This window comes from Pan paniscus, chromosome 5 (assembly GCF_029289425.2).
Source record: "Pan paniscus chromosome 5, NHGRI_mPanPan1-v2.0_pri, whole genome shotgun sequence".
Taxonomy (NCBI): Eukaryota; Metazoa; Chordata; class Mammalia; order Primates; family Hominidae; genus Pan; species Pan paniscus.
Genome location: NC_073254.2, coordinates 151687372 through 151705166, shown reverse-complemented (window position 1 = coordinate 151705166; position 17795 = coordinate 151687372). Strand labels below are relative to the sequence as shown.

Sequence of the window (17795 nt, the reverse complement as noted above, 5' to 3'; positions counted from 1 at the left end):
AGAAGCAAAAGATTAAAATATTGTTTGAAAAGCTCTCTTTTCTATTTATTTCCAAGTAAAAACTTTGGAAATTTGCTCCCTACCTCCTCATGTTCATGTCTAATCATTAATTTAGCTTTGGAAGTTACATATGGAACAATGATAGCTGGCACTTGGAAAATGAGTTGATTCTATCTGTCATAAGTTAGCTCAACTTCCAAGTCTCATATGAAATATTTTGGAACAAATTCTCCATTATCTTCCCCATGTCTAATTAACACAGTTGAAATCAAGGCTGGGGTTCTCTACCACAGCTGGGTAATGACACAGGTGGGAGATGAATAAGACTTCTCTCCTGATGCCAGATCAGTTGCCAAGTCCTGTCTTCCTGTGTGGTATCTCTCCTGTTTGTTCTTTCCTTTCCTCTTTAATTGCCACCATTCTTTTTTTTTTTTTGAGATGGAGTCTCACTGCGTCACCCAGCCTGGTGTGCAATGGTGTGATCTTGGCTCACTGCAACATCCGCCTCCCAGGTTCAAGCGATTCTCCTACTTCAGCCTCCTAAGAAGCTGGGATTACAGGTGCCTGCCACCACACCCGGCTTATTTCTGTATTTTTAGTAGAGACGGGGTTTCACCATGTTGGTCAGGCTGGTCTCAAACCCCCGACATGAGGTGACCCACCCACCTTGGCCTCCCAAAGTGCTGGGATTACAGGCGTGAGCCACCATGCCCAGCCAGCTGCCACCATTCTAAGCTAGATCCTCTGACCTGAACAATTTCCCAAATTGATCACCCTGCCTTCAGAACTTCTGAATCTTCCCTTCAAGACACACACACACGCACACACACACACCACACACATACCCCTAATCTTATTTAACACTGCTGGAAATAAAAATCTATGTTCTAATGAGAACAAATGTCAGACAGAATATGATAAAAGCAAGACTATCCTAGAAACTGTGGCGTCTAAGTTAACCATAATACCTTCCCGGTGATGCACTATATACAGTTTCACCATCCCCATGGCTTCATGGGCTCCCTTGGGGCTGAATGGGTCACTACATACCTTTCTAACAGGCTTCCCTGTTTCACACTAGACTAGGGGTCCCCAACCCCTGGGCCATGGACCCACACCTGTCTGTGGCCTGTTAGGAACCAGGCCACACAGCAGGAGGTGAGTGGTGGGTCAGTGAGTATTACCACCTGAGCTCCACCTCCTGTCAGATCAGCAGTGGCATTAGATTCTCATAGGAGGGTGAATCCTATTGTGAACTGCCCATGCAAGGAATATAAGTTGTATGCTCCTTACGAAAATCTAATGCCTGATGACCTATCACTGTCTCCCATCGCCCCCAGATAGGACCATCTAGTTGCAGGAAAACAAGCTCAGGGCTCCCACTGATTCTACAGTATAACGAGTTGTATAATTATTTCATTATCTATTACAGTGTAATAATAACTGAAATAAAGTGCACAATAAACGTCATGCGCTTGAATCATTCTGAAACCACCCCCCCTTCCTGCCCCCACCCTGGAAAAACTGTCTTCTATGAAACCGGTCCCTGGTGCCAAAAGGGTTGGGGACCACTGCGCTAGACCATCCTCGTCCATGTAGCATCTTGAAGGACCTCTCCAAAAGCAAATATCCCTATATTCACCTCAAGCCACCTGTATCTACCAACAGCCTACTTTCTTCAAGATCAAAGTCACACTCCTTAGTCATTTCAGACAAGGTCCTTTGTACACATGATGGCTTCATACACTCAGTGCTCCAGCAATGCAGAACTACTTGCAACTGCAGGAATCTCGTTCTTCCATCTGGAAACCTGCCTCCTTCTCTTTACCCTTTCTTGCCCTAGAGCTACTGCTGGCTTTAAAAAGGTGCTCAGGCCGGCACGGTGGTTCACGCCTGTAATCCCGGCACTGGGAGACCAAGGAGGGCGGATCACGAGGTCAGGAGATCGAGACCATCCTGGCTAACATGGTGAAACCTCGTCTCTACTAAAAATACAAAAAATTAGCCGGGTGTGGTGGTGGGTGCCTGTAGTCCCAGCTACTCGGGAGGCTGAGGCAGGAGAATGGCATGAACCTGGGAGGCGGAGCTTGCAATGAGCCGAGATCGCGCCACTGCACTCCAGCCTGGGCGACAGAGCGAGACTCCATCTCAAAAAAAAAAAAAGGTGCTCTGGGTAGATCATTGAGAGAAAAAAAGGTGCCTTTTGAAGGACGCGGCCTGGCAGTGTTCAAGACTTGGCAAGCAGATGGCACTTTTGGCAAAAACAACAACAACAACAACCACAAAAAACGAATCCCCTTCCTCCTGCCAATGCAGCCCCTGTTAAGGCTTGGTGAGCTGAGCAAAGATTCCATTTCCACTCCCACTCACCTTGTTGGCAGGATGCCACTGTACAACCGACAGACTGCACAGGGCAGACCTGCTGTATGGCAACACGTATCCTATCCCATCATAAGTCTTCCAAACCCCGATCAGCAACCACCCCCCTACCAGGAAGCATTCTCTGATGCTCCTTGACATTCACACCTGGGTCTGTAATTTTTGCTTCCTTGAGCCTTGTACCTGGTTCTAGTGCAATAGTTATCCCATCTCATTATAGCTGTTATCTTCCTACCTGGGCAAAGATCCTTTGGTCGGGTACTTTGTTGGTTATCTCTAGTTCTTAAAAAGGTGCCTGAAATTTATTTGTCAGTTGCTGATCCAAAATTAGAAGCTAATATTCATGTTCTTTTAAAAAAGCACTTTATTAATACTTCTACTATATCAAAACATCAGGTTTCCCCAAATTAGTAAAATCTAACACATTTTAGGTAAAATAAAGATGATGATGAAAATAGATTATACAACCTGTTGAAATTTGCTATAACTGTGCAAAGGGGACCTAACCTAATTATCAAATGATGCACATTATTACTAAAGATGATGTACTTTCACTAGAAAATAAGTAGCTGGAGGCTTGTGTTTTAAGAGTTGGAGAGAGTGAACCCAGGATTTAATCAGATTAGATTCTCTTTTTTTTGAGACAGAGTCTTGCTCTGTTGCCCAGGCTGGAGTGCAGTGGTGTGATCTTGGCTCACTGCAACCTCCGCCTCCCAGGTTCAAGCAATTATCTTGCCTCAGCCTCCCAAGTAGCTGGGATTACAGGCACACGCCACCATGCCTGGCCAATTTTTGTATTTTTTTAGTAGAGATGGGGTTTCACCATGTTGGCCAGGCTGATCTCAAACTCCTAACCTTGTTATCTGCCCGCCTCAGCCTCCCAAAGAGCTGGGATTACAGGCGTGAGCCACCGTGCCTGGCCCAGATTAGATTCTTCACTTGCTCTCCTGTTAAGGCTGTATTCAAAATTTCCTTTGATGTAAGTTAGTTTACTTTGTATGTTAATGGCAAGAAAATAATAAAACTAGGCTAATCTTGTGTTACAGATGAGAAAAATTAGACTCTAAGATATTAATTTTTCCAAGTTCCCACAACCTAGCTAGGTGGGGAGCCTGGCCGTGGACTCTTGGGTTGCAGTTCTTTTAACATTTCAGTGCAGGTTTTTAAAAGAATAAACAGCTCACCATTTGAGATTGAGTATTAATACATGATACCCAGAGGTATTTGGGTGGGCGAGCTCTCACTTTACAGCTCTTTCTCCTTCTGTACCAGTGACCTAACTTGTTTGGTGTTAGACTCTTAACAGTAAATATCTGGAGAATGTACCCCAACTTGGACATATATTTATTTATATATTACATACCTAAATTACTAACAGTTGTATGTATTTAATATTAGTAGAGCTTAATTTTGTTCACATATTTAAGGAAAATACTTTCTAGAGAATGTCCTGAGCCACAGTACAGCCACCCATCTACACAAAGGGCTAATAAACTTCGATCCCAAAGAGAGGGGTCAGCGCCATCTAGTGAACCAGTGTGAAACTGCACTCTCAGGCCCAACAGGGGTTTCCAGGTTATTTTATAGAATAGGCTTAGCCAAATCCCCAGTTCCTGATCCTGAATGTTGGAGCCTAATTCCCTTGTCCCTTGTCCCTTGTGTTCTTTCATCTCCTTTTCCTTTCTTTTCCTTTCTTTCCTTTTTTTTTTTAATGGAATCAAATACTAATTTGATCTGTCGCCTAGGCTGGAGTGCAGTGGTGCGATCTTGGCTCACTGCAACCTCCGCCTCCCGGGTTCAAGCAATTCTCCTGCCTCAGCCTCTCAAGTAGCTTGGAATACAGGTGCTACCATGCCTGGCTAATTTTTGTATTTTTATTAATTTTTTGTATTTTTCTTCATGTTGGCCAGGCTGGTCTCGAACTCCTGGCCTCAAGTGACCTGCCCGCATTGGCCTCCCAAAGTGTCATCTCCTTTTTCTTTGTCAAACATATCTCTTAGCCACTGTATTGCCATTGTCATTCTATCCCCCTGGCATTACATTCATACATATTAAATAGGCTAGAAAAATGCCATAAAGTCCAGATACTTTTTATATCTACTTATGCATAAGGAAAAAAGTGCTGGTATGAAATACAAAAATTGGAATTATCAGCTATCACAAAGTGTATATTTATTTGTTTACTGGCTTATTTTCAGTTTTCTCCACTACAGTACATGAGAGCAGGAGACAGATCTGTATCTCAAATGCCTAGAACAGGGCCTGGTGCATACATGGCAAGCATACAATAAAATGTTGAATCAATGGATTAATTGGTTATTTAAGATGGAGTGAGTCATAATGTCTAATAACAATCACTTGAAATGCAGAACTGCTAAATAGCATGCACAAAGTCAAAGTGGTTTCTGTTTTCTCTAAGCACATTTAAATTTTGCAAATGTTTCAATAATCAACATAAATTACCATTATAAATAGTAATAAGAAATAAATGTTACAACTAATTCATTAACTTGGTCTTACAGCCCTGTATGTGCTCTTTTATAAAAGCCACAAAGATGACAAAGGTCTTAAAGAGTTGTGTAATCAATCACTCATTATCAGACTGAAAGACAACTGATATCATCTGTCTGCTGCCTTAATGGACAGCATAGTGGGGGTAGGAAGGTGCTGGCACTTACAGTCCCTGGGCACACTCTTAGCCTTACTCCTCATTCTCATCTATATTGTTAAGATAAGGATGCTAAAATCAGCAATCTAATAACGATCACTTCAAATGCAGAACTGCTAAATAGCATACAAAAAGGCAAGAAAATGTCAATGCTCAGGAAAATTCACAGTGATGATAATAGCAGGGTAAGGTTAAGTAGACTTATAATGACAGATGGTTATTAAAGGCATTATGAGATAAGTAAACAGATACACGAACCTAACAGCCAGCCACTGTTGATCCACAAAGAGATGAACTTTGTCGATTCTGACGTTCTTGGCATAGTGCAGTCGCTTTGGCAAATCAGGAGTCAAATAGGGCTTGAAATGCTGATCAGGTTTTCGGCACTGAAAAGCAAGTAAATATTTCTTTATGATACATAAGACATGCAAATTAATTTTAAAAGTTCATCTTCTACATCAATTTATGAAGCACCTTTTAAAAGTAAGGGGATTTCAGCTTGGCTAATACAATAGGAATATTAAACCTATTATCAATGTAGTCAGATCCCCTAGTTATTACTTTTGCCGTTGCAATGATAATCAGGTTGCAATTAAAAATCTGATTTAACCCAGGAGGCGGAGGTTGCAGTGAGCCAAGATCACCCCATTGCACTCCAGCCTGGGCCATAGAGTGAGACTGTCTCAAAAAAATAAAAAATCTGATTTAAATTATGAGTCAATGTTTTCAGTTTTTATTCCTGGGTGTGTGTGTGTGTGTGTGTATATAACCATATATATAATATATAATATATAACCATATATAATATATAATATATAAACATATATATTATATATAACTATATATCATATATAACCATATATATTATATATAACTGTATATCATATATAGTTGTATAATATATAACTATATATCATATATAGTTATATAATATATAACTATATATCATATATAGTGTATAATATATAACTATATATCATATATAGTGTATAATATATAACTATATATCATATATAGTGTATAATATATAACTATATATCATATATAGTGTATAATATATAACTATATATCATATATAGGTATAATATATAACTATATATCATATATAGTTATAATATATAACTATATATCATATATAGTTATAATATATAACTATATATCATATATAGTGTATAATATATAACTATATATCATATACATCACATATCATATATATCATATCATATATACATATCATATCATATATCATATATCATATATAACTACATATTATATCATATATAACCATATATCATATATAACCATATATCATATATCATATATCATATAGCCATATAATATATACTATATATGGTTATATATTATATGTAATATATATAACCATATATTATATATATATTAAACCACTATGAATTACCCTCTTTTTTAACAGAAAATGGACAGACATCTAGATTTAGAGTGATAATGACAACTTTTGAGTCTAAATTACATATAAATATATATACCATATTAGTAGGTATGAGTAAAAAAATTAAAAAGTAGTTTAATTGCACAAAAAAGCACTTTCCAACAGACTCAATTTATCTTTTAAATAAACTACATTTGCTTAGTTTTCCAATCAAGTCAATGGCTTTTGAAACCTATTATAGTCTCCCTATTTGTAAAAAAATCATGGTTTCCTTACAAATTGGAGTAAAATTTTGTTTCTTTAACAATTATGACTGTATGGCATATTTTAAAATTGTAGAAATGCAAATCACATTGGTATCTATTTATGTAAAAGAAAAATGAGGTAATGAGAAATAGAACTACAAAGGAACTTTCCCTCATGACCATTTTGAGAAACAAGAAGAAAAACCATAAACAAAGGAAACGAAATTTTTCCTATTTCCTCATTTTCTCATTTATTTTAAACCACAATATATCATATATATTAACAAGTGTGTGTCACTATTATCTCAGGGTCAATTTAGATAAGAAAAATAAGAGAAACTATGAAGCACATAATTTACACAAACAAAATTTAAACAAAATATAGACAATGGGAGAGCAGGGAGAGTTTATAGAATGAAAGAGGAAAAACAAAAGTATATATTGCAAACATATTTTTGCCAGTTTTTTCTTGCCTATTTTGGTATATTTTCTAGGCTTCTTATGCTTCTACTGTTTTATTTATCATTACTTCTTTCTTAAGCCAATATTTTTGTAACTTCCAGGCAGGCACAACCTGGCAGCTGCTGAGTATGCAGCTTCCCCCAAGATGCAAGGGACTAACTATAATTTGTCCCTGTGTGTAATTGTCACACTTTCCTGGCCTTTGTGTAGCCAGAGTAAATCCAGAGAAAACCGGAGGCACACTGCCTACCTGTGAAGAAGTACCGGTGATTCTTTGCATTTGAGAATTTGGAATGAAGTCTACAGAGTTGAGATACAATTTTTGACTTTTTTTTTCTCTTTCTTTTTTTTTTTTTTTGAGACTGAGTCTTGCTCTATCACTCAGGCTGGAGTGCAGCGGTATGATCTCAGCTCACTGCAACCTCTGCTTCCTGGGTTCAAGCAATTCTCCTGCCTCAGTCTCCAGAGTAGCTGGGATTACAGGCATCCACCACCATGCCCGGCTAATTTTTGTATTTTTAGTAGAGAAGATATTTCACCATGTTGGTCAGGCTAGTCTCGAACTGCTGACCTCAAGTGATCCACCCGCCTCGGCCTCCCAAAGTGCTGGGATTATAGGAATGAGCCACCGCGCCCGGCCGTTTTTGACATTTTATCTCAGAATAAATAGTAGTGATGTCTCTCATGTAGTCAGAGTGCTGCAGAACTTAAAAAGTTGCCACTTCATGCTTGGTTAATTCTGTCCAGAATAAGCTCAATATAGGCCCAGGGAACAGCACTGCTGGGAATACTACCACATGAAATATTTTCTTGGGAAGGATGGACTATGTGAAATGGTAGCCCATTTCTTTGGGCCTTTGTAACTCTAGGTCCAGTCCATATCTGTGATGCCATGCAATGGATTTCCAAAGACTGTGATACTCAATCCCCTTGCACGACTGGGATTATTAGAGATTTGCCCTTCTTCACCAACAGAGCTTCAGCTATAGGGATCATGAGGTGACGAAACAAAAAGAAAACCATATATGGATTTAGAGAGTCCACATGTTGAAAATGCTGAACTATGCATCCACTCAGCATGAACACATTGCATGTATACACTTCACCAGAAGGGGTGGGCAAGAATGTCCACAGTTTTTACTCAAGATCGGCATACTAGAAGGTGTTGAGAGAAAAACAGAGTGATCATCACTGTAAAGAATTTCTGCTCTAATGGGCATTCTACTTGAAACTTGCAGTGGGTCCCAGATTATATTAACCACTCTTTGCTCAGCGTTTATCGTCAGTCCTTTGCACTCCAACCTCAGAGATTTTACTCCACAGGCATACCTTGGAGATATTTTGAACTCAGTTCCAGACCACCACAATAAAGCAAGTCATATGAATTGGTTTCCCAGTGCACATAAATATGTTTACACTATACTGTAATCTTTTAAGGGTGCAACAGCACTATGTCTAAAAACTACATACCTCAATTTTAAATTACTTAATTGCTTAAAATGCCAATGATCCTCTGAGCGTTCAGTGAGTTGTCATCTTTTTTGATCGTAGAGGGCCTTGCTTCAATGTTGATGGCTGCTGACTGATCAAAATGGTGGTTGCTGAAGGCTGGGGTGGCTGTGGTAATTTCTTAAAATGAGACAGAAATGAAGTTGGCTGCATCAGTGGACCCTGCCTTTCACAAAGTATTTCTCTGTAGCATCCGAATCTGTTTTATAACATTTTACCCACAGTAGAACTTCTTTCAAAATTAGAGTCAATCCTCTCAAGTCCTCTCAAAGCTGCTGCTTTAGCCACTAAGTTTATGGAATAATTTAAATCCTTTGTTGTCTTTTCAACAATGTTTATGGCATCTTCACAGGGTTAGATTCCATCTCAAGAAACCGCTTTCTTTACTCATCCGTAAGAAGCAGCTCTTCATCTGTTGCAGTTTTCTCATGAGATTGCAGCAACTCAGTCACAGCTTCGGGCTCCATTTCTGATTCTAGTTCTCTTTCTATTTTTACCACGACTGTAGTTACTTCCTCTGCTGAAGTCATGAACCCTTCAAAGTTATCCAGGAGGGTTGGAATCAACTTCTTCCAAACTCCTATTAATGATGATATTTTGACCTCCCACAAATCACAAATGTTTTTAATGGTATCTAGAATGGTGAATCATTTCCAGGTTTTCACTTTATAATACTTTGCTTAGATCAATCAGAGGAATCCTTATTTAAGACAATAGTCTTATAAAATGTATTTCTTAAAGAGTAAGACTTGAAAGTTAAAATTGCTCCTTGATCCATGGCCTGCAGAATAGATGTGTTAGCAGACATGAAAATATCCATCTCCTTGTACATCTTCATCAGAACTCTTGGGTGACCAGGTACATTCTCAATAAACAGCAATCTTTAGAAAGGAACCTTTTTTTCTGAGCAGAAAGTCTCAACAGTGAGTTTAAAATATTCAGGAAACGGATGCTATAAACAGATGAGCTGTCATCAGGCTTTGTTGTTCCATTTACAGAGCACAGGTAGAGTCGATTGAGCATAATTCGTAAGGGCCCTAGGATTTTCAGAATGAACATTGGCTCAATTTCAAGTCACCAGCTGCATTAGCCCCTAAAAAAAGAGTCAGCCTGTCCTTTGAAGTTTTGAAGTCAAGCATTGACTTCTCTTCTCTAGCTATGAAAGTCCTAGATGGCATCTTCTTCCAATGGAAGGCTGTTTCCTCTACATTGAAAATATGTTGCTTAGTGTGGCCATTTTCATCAATGATCTTAGCTAGATCTTCCGGATAACTTGCTGCAGCTTCTATGTCATCACAAATACTTGCTGCTTCACCTTGCACTTTTCTGTTATGGAGAAGGCTTCTTCTTTTTTTCTCTCTCTCTCTTAAATAGAGTCTCACTCTGTTGCCCAGGTTGGAGTGCAGTGGCGTGATCTCAGCTCACTGCAACCTCCGCCTTCCGGGTTCAAGCAATTTTCCTGCCTCAGCCTCCCAAGTAGCTGGTATAACAAGTGCCCAAAACCACGCCTGGCTTTTTTTTTTTTTTTTTTTGATTTTTAGTAGAGACGGGGTTTCACCATGTTGGCCAGGCTGGTTTCGATCTCCTGACCTCAAATGATCCACCTGCCTCGGCCTCCCAAAGTGCTAGGATTATAGGCGTGAGCCACCGCACCTGGCCAGAAGACTTCTTTCTTTATATCTCACTAACAAACCCCTGCTAGCTTTAAACTTTTCTTCTGCAACTTCCTCACCCATTTCAGCCTTCATAAAGTTGAAGAAAGAGTTAGTGTCTTGCTCTGAATTAGGTTTTGGCTTAAAAGACTGTTGTGGCTAGTTGATTTTCTATCCAGCCACTAAAACTTTCTCCATGTCAGCAATGAGGCTGTTTCACTTTCTTATTATGTATGTATTCACTAGAATAGCACTTCTCATTTCCTTCAAGAACTTTTCTTTTGTTATGACAATTTGGCTAATTGTTTGATGCAACAGGCCTAGCTTTTGGCCCATCTTAACTTTCAACATGCCTTCCTCATTAAGCTTAATCATTTCTAGCTTTTGATTTAAAATGAGAAATGTGTCATTATTCCTTTTACTTTAACATTTAGAAGCCATTGTAGCATTACTAATTGGCCTAATTTCAATATTGTTATGCCTCAGGGAATAGAAGAGTCCAGAGGTGAGGAGGGGGACGGGAAACAGCCAGTTTGTGGAGCAATCAGCACACACGTAATATTTATCTGTTAAGTTTGCCATCTTCTATGAGTAGGATTCATGGTGCCCCAAAACAATTACAATAGTAACATCAAAGGTAACTGATCACATATCACCAGAGCACATATAATAATAATGAAAAATTTGAAGTACTGTGAGAATTAACAAAAGGTGACACAGAGACATGAAGCGGGCACATGCTGTTGAAAAAATGGCACTGGATAGACATGCTCAGTGCAGAGCTGCCACAAAACTTTCAATTGGTAAAAAAATGCAACATCTAGAAAGCACAATGCAGTGAAGCAAGGTAAGCCTGTAACTGCATACCCCCTGTACTCAAATAGTTACAGTCGCATTGCAAACAATAGTGAAGTCATGAATTTCATGTAGTAGATAAATATTTGTGAATATATTTTAAATATATAACTATAAAAACTATTCCATTGTGGTTTTGGTTTACATTTTTCTGAGAATTAGTGAAGCTGAGTATTTTTTAACATGTTTGCTGGCTACTTGTATGTCTTCTTTTGAGAAGTGTCTTCATTTGTTTTGCTCACTTTTTAATGGGGTTATTTGTTTTTTGCTTGTTGATTTGTTTAAATTCCCTATAGATTCTGGATATTAGGCCTTTGTTGTAGTTTGTGAATATCTCCTCCCATTCTGTAGGCTGTTTGCTCTGTTGATAGTTTCTTTGGCTATGCAGAAGCTCTTAGTTTAATTAGGTCTCACCTATTTTTTGTTTTGTTGTAATTGCTTTTGGGGACTTAGCCAAAAATTATTTGCCAAGACCCATGTCAAGAAGAGTATTTCCTAGGTTGCCTTCCAGGATTTTTATAGTTTGAGGTCTTATATTTAAATCTTTAATCCATTTTGAGTTAATTTTGATATATGGCAAAAGGTAGGGGTCCAGTTTCAATGTTCATGTGGCTGGCTAGTTATTCCAGCACCGTTTATTATGTTATTTCCCAATTGCTTGTTTTTGTCAGCAAATCAAAACCACAATGAGATACCATCTCACACTAGTCAGAATGGCCACCGCTAAAAAGTCAAAAAACAATAGATGCTATGGTGAGGCTGCAGAGAAAGGAACACTTATATACTGTTGATGGAAGTATAAATTAGTCCAGCCACTGTGGAAAGCAGTCTAGAGATTTCTCAAAGAACTTAAAACAGAGATACCATTCTACCCAGCAATCCCATTACTGGGGATATACCCCTCCACCAAAATAAACCATTCTACCAAAAAGACACATAAACTCATATGTGTATTGCTGCATTATTCACAATAGCAAAGACATGGAATCAACCCAGGTGCTCAACAATGGTATATTGGATAAAGAAAATGTGGTGCATATACATCATAGAATACTATGCAGCCATAAAAAAGAATGAAATCATGTCCTTTGCAGCACCATGAATGGAGCTGGAGGCCATAATCCTAAGCAAATTAATGCAGGAACAGAAAACCAAATACTGCATGTTGTCACTTATAAGTGGGAGCTAAACATTGAACACACGTGAACATAAGTATGGGAACAATAGACACTGTGGACTACTAGAGGGAAGAGGAGGTGTATGGGTTAAAAAACTACTTATTGGGTACAATGCTCACTACCAGGATGATAGGTTCCATATTCCAAACCTCAGACTCACACAATATTCCCATGTAACAAATCTGCACATGTACCCTCTGTATCTAACATGAAAGTTGAATTTTTTAAAAAAAGTTAATAAAGGCAAACATTGTAAAGGTAAAATAAATATAAATAAATAAATAACAAAACTATTACAGAAGACCATTCCAGGTCTCTCCAGGAGTAGTGAATTGTACTTTCAAAAATATTGCTTTAAGATATCTGGAAGTTTCTCTACTCATTTACTTACAATTTGGGATATGGGAACCAATCAAAAGCAGTTGCAATTATACTTAGTGAGTAAAGAGATTATCTTTTTGACTACTAAAAAAAAGATCTGTAAGAGGTATAATTCACTATCCTCTTATATTAGTCACACAAAAAATGAGAAAGACAATGCTACCTGAAGCTCACTAATGCAACCCTTTTGAATGGGACATCAGCCCTTTCAATATAAGCCAGGATTTAGTGCTACTATTACTGCAAGCTAATTTCTGTGGATGTGTCAGCTCCAAAATGAAAACAACTAAGATAAAAGCAACTAATATGCATATAAAATAATATTGATGGAAGGTTTAAAAATAAATTCCAAGTAGCTTAGACTTAGAAATATACAATATGAATTTCTCAAAAACCCAGATTAAGGTCATTGCATTAACTTAAATATATGTATTAAGAGTATTGTATACTTACACTGAGGTTTCTAACAATTTCCTCAGAATTAACTGTTTCAAAAGAAAAAGAAATAAATGACATTACAATTGATAACGAACAAATGCAAAGAATGTGAACCACTCAGTTGAATTTGATACATTCACTTATTAATAACTGTGATCTGGTAAAATTATATTAAAAATTATTTCAAGCAAAGAATTATTTTAGCATTTAGAACTGAGTAGGATATATTTCAACCTAACAATATTAGATATTACCATAGACTTTATAGACTGTACTTAAGCATGGGAATTTCCCACTTGTTTCTCTGTGGTCTTCTCAAGAAGTCAGTAGAGGGTCTGATAATCCCAACTTCCTCTCAGAATTAGTGGACTATGGTTATTCATTTTCAGTTTTACCCTTTTTTCATATAGGTGTCTTCATACTTACAACTAAAAAAGTCATGAGGTATATTATGAGCTCGGATGCGGGGGGCAGGCCCTTCGTACATGTAGAAGAAGTTTATTCTGGGAAAATAATCAGTCATGTATTCCATCTTGTTACAGTAAGTCTGGTCCATTCCTGAATAAAAAAATAATCATAATAACCCACTGAACGTATATAAATGGCAACGGTTGATTTCTGTCTTGTCAAATAGAAGACATTTTATGTTACAGATCTCAAACTAAGCTTCACTGAGAATTTACGCAATTCACCCTATTACTCTACTCTGGCAGAAAATTGTGGCAGTGGAGAAGGGTCACGTTTGAGGGAAGAACAGATGGGTATCATAAACAGATCATTTGTTCAATGTATAATAGATTAATGGAAATAACCTTTACCTTTAAAAGTATATTATTTAGGCTGTGCTCTGTGGCTCACACCTGTAATCCTAACACTTTGGGAGGCTGAGGTGGGCGGCTCACTTGAGGCCAGGAGTTCAAGACCAGCCTAGCCAACATGATAAACCCCATCCCTACCAAAAAATACAAACGTTAGCCAGGCATGGTGGCGTGCCCCTATAGTCCCATCTACTCGAGAGGCTAAGGCACGAGAATCATTTGAACCTCGAAGGTGGCGGTTGCAGTGAGCCGAGATTGTGCCACTGCACTCCTGCCTAAGTGACAGAACAAAATTCTGTCTCAAAAAAAAGTATAAAGTAATTTAAATTTATATGAGGAGTACGTGCTATAAAAAGATTTGGTAGTTAACCTTTTTTATTTGAAGATTTTTCAGACTGCACATGATTTTTTTTTTTTTTTTTGAGACAGAGTCTTGCTCTGTTGCCCAGGCTATAGTGCAGTGGTGTGATCTCACTTCACTGCAGCCTCCATTTCCCGGGTTCAAGTGATTCTCCTGTCTCAGCCTCCCAAGTAGCTGGGACTACAGGCATGTGCCACCACACCTGGCTAATTTTGTATTTTTAGTAGAGATGGGGTTTCACCATATTGGCCAGGCTGGTCTCGAACTCCTGACCTCAGGTGATCCACCCACCTCAGCCTCCCAAAGTGCGGGGATTACAGGCCTGAGCCATGGTGCCTGGCTTGCATATAAATTATTATTTTAATTAATTTCTTTTAACAAAATGTACATCAAAAGTTTCCGTTTAATTTTAAAACAATAAGGCAAAGTGTTAGGGAACTACCTTAGAAATTTTAAAAATACATTACTATGTTTCCCATTATCTGGATGCTCTAAAATACGACCAAAAGTTCTGCAGACACACTATTTTTCTTCCTCATGCCCCATGGCTGGTCCCTTCACAGATATTGGGGCTTGACTTTAAATGTCCTCCTCAAGAAGACAGTTTGACCACCCTAGCTAGGAAGGATCTACTCCATATCTAGGAAAGTACCTATCATTGAGTAGGCACTTAAAAAAATATCTGTAGAGGGCAGGCCCGGTGGCGCACGCCTGTAATTCCAGCACTTTGGGAGGCTGAGGTGGGCGGATCACAAAGTCAGGAGATTGAGACTAACCTGGCTAACACGGTGAAACCCCATTGCTACTAAAAATACAAAAAAATTAGCCAGGCATGGTGGTGGGTGCCTGTAACCCCAGCTACTCAGGAGGTTGAGGCAGGAGAATGGCATGAACTCGGGAGGCAGAGCTTGCAGTGAGCCAAGATCGGGCCACTGCACTCCAGCCTGGGTGACAGAGCAAGACTCTATCTCAAAAAAAAAAAAAAAAAAAAAAAAAACCTGTAGAACGAGTGCATATGTACTTCAAAACTTTGAATGCATTTTGCGTGAGGTGGGAGAGGGTGTCTCCACTGTTTCACTTCCTTTAACATTCAGGTTAACCAAAATCAAGAGTTAACCTCAAGTAGAGAAATGTGAGGTGACAGTAACTTTAAAGATGAAAAGCTATGAATAAACACACATCTATTTACATAACTGAAAAAAAAAAACACACGGTGTGGCAAAACTTGCCAATTACAGTAAACTGCAGCCAATCTACATGAACGAATCATGGCTGGAAAGAAGGCCCCAAAGCACTTTTTAGATTGAATAAAAACCCAACCACATCCCTGTTAAATATCATTAACTCTACTTTTACAAAACATAGTGTCTGTGGGTAGGTTTTCAGGGGTATCAGAATAATTAAACTAGAAAATTTAATGTAGTCCTCTTTTCATCACATTCTACCACAATTCATTCCTTGCTTCTTCAAGAGACTTTAGGTCTGGAAGTAGAGATTTTAAAATATCACTATTATTTGTGTATGATTTCTGAAGTGATAAATTGTAGTCAATGATAAAATAAGAATGTTTTTTAAAAGCATACCATGGTCAGCCAGAAGGATGATATTGACACAGTTGTGCAAATTCCGCTGCTTCAGGCCTTCCATCAACATCCCAAAAGCATGATCTACTACCTGTAAGGCTTTAATTACCTAAAAAATAATTTGGAGTTAAGATTGTCGTAATGAATTGTCTTAATTAGCCAAACCGTTATCTAATCAAGTAAAAATTAAACACATCTCCATCTCTGAAATTGCTGGTTTTGAAACAGAACATCAGAGCCCAGCACTAGCACCCATGCTACCATATTCATCAAATACCAATTCCCTAAATTTCTATAAACAAAAATCTAAATCATACTTCCTACAAAGGAAGATAGACTGCTGGCCAATAAATACGTGAAACCATGTTGAATGTCAACTAACACTATTCAACTGTAAAAATTTTCATAGTGATGCTCTCAGTTAGAAAGAAGAGTGGACAGATACTTCTAAGACAGCCTAAGGGTCACATACATTTCAGAGGGTCATGTGACAATAGGTTTCCAGGGAGTTAAAAAGAGCATCTGCAACTCAACAATTCTACTTCTGGGCATTTGTCCTAAGTCAACACTTGGAGTACAAATGGAGACTTGCATACAAACAGTCATCACATTATTGATTTATAATTTAAATGCAAGGAAAAATAAGTTATTTATTTATTTATTTTTAGGGACAGGGTCTTACTCTGTTGCCCAGGCTAGAGTACAGTGACACAATCACAGCTCACTGTAGCTTTGATCTTATGGACTAAAGCAATCCTCCTGTCTCAGCCTCCTGAGTAGCTAGCACCACAGGTGGACACCATCATGCCTGGCTAATTCTTTAATTTTTTGTAGAGATTCGATCTCATTAAGTTTCCCAGGCTGTTCTCAAACTCCTGGGCTCAAGTGATCCTCCTGCCTCAGCCTCTCAAAGTGTTGGAATTACAGGTGTGAGCTGACACGCTTGGCCACAAGGAAAAGTAAATGATGACACATTCTTAAGAAGACTTACTCTATATCCATGAAAAGATACTTTTAAAGAACAGTGGGGCAGGGTGTGGTGGCTCATGCCTGTAATCCTAACACTTTGGGAGGCTGAGGCAGGTGGATCACTTGAAGTCAGGAGTTTGAGACAAGCCTGGCCAAAATGGCGAAACCCCGTCTCTACTAAAAATGCAAAAATTAGTTGGGCGTGCTGGCAGGCACCTATAATCCCAGCTACTAGGGAAGCTGAGGCAGGAGAATCACTTGAACCCTGGGGGGGCAGTGAGCCAAGATTGCACCACTTCACTCCAGTCTGGGTGAAAGAGTGAAACTCCCTCTACCCATCCCCCACAAAAACAATGGCATAGGAAAATAGTCACAAAACAATGTTAAGCAATAAAAATGAAAACCAAACTGTATACATATTGCATAATCCTGATTTTGTTTTGAAATATATTTAGCATTTCTTAGTAAACATGCATACACAGAAAACTATAAGGAAATATATCAAAGTACTATTGACAGTGGTTGTCTCTAAATAGTAGAATTGGAGTTCATTTTTATTTTATTGTTTATACTCACTCCTTTGTGTTTTTTAATTTTCTACACTTTACGAATATAATCATGGAACTGATATAAAGTTTAAGTAAATTTCACTGATGTAAATTTTCTGTGTTTTTTTTTTTCCAGTGAATAAGAAAGCATAATAGCAATGGATTGGGGAAAGAAATGTTTTATCTCTCAGAGTACTATTATAACAACGATTGCCTCTTCTTTTTCTTTTTTTGAGAAGGAATTTTACAAGCCTGATAGAGTTAAGGTCTTTAGTGCATTATCTCTTGAAATCCCCACAGCAAATATTCATGGAAAGTGCTACTGGAACAGTCAGTTGTAA

At 38.3% G+C, this 17795-nt stretch overlaps 1 protein-coding gene across 1 annotated transcript in view; it reads right to left on the bottom strand.

Annotated features, from left to right (window-relative positions):
- The window catches only part of ENPP3 (ectonucleotide pyrophosphatase/phosphodiesterase 3), a 102770-nt gene that overhangs the window by 31650 nt on the left and 53325 nt on the right, over positions 1-17795 (bottom strand). The window contains exons 13-16 of the mRNA XM_008953010.4: positions 15938-16046; positions 13602-13733; positions 13191-13222; positions 5306-5433 (exon numbers count right to left, since the gene is read on the bottom strand). Coding sequence (XP_008951258.4) covers positions 5306-5433; positions 13191-13222; positions 13602-13733; positions 15938-16046 — 401 coding nt within the window. The remainder of the gene's footprint in view (positions 1-5305; positions 5434-13190; positions 13223-13601; positions 13734-15937; positions 16047-17795) is intronic.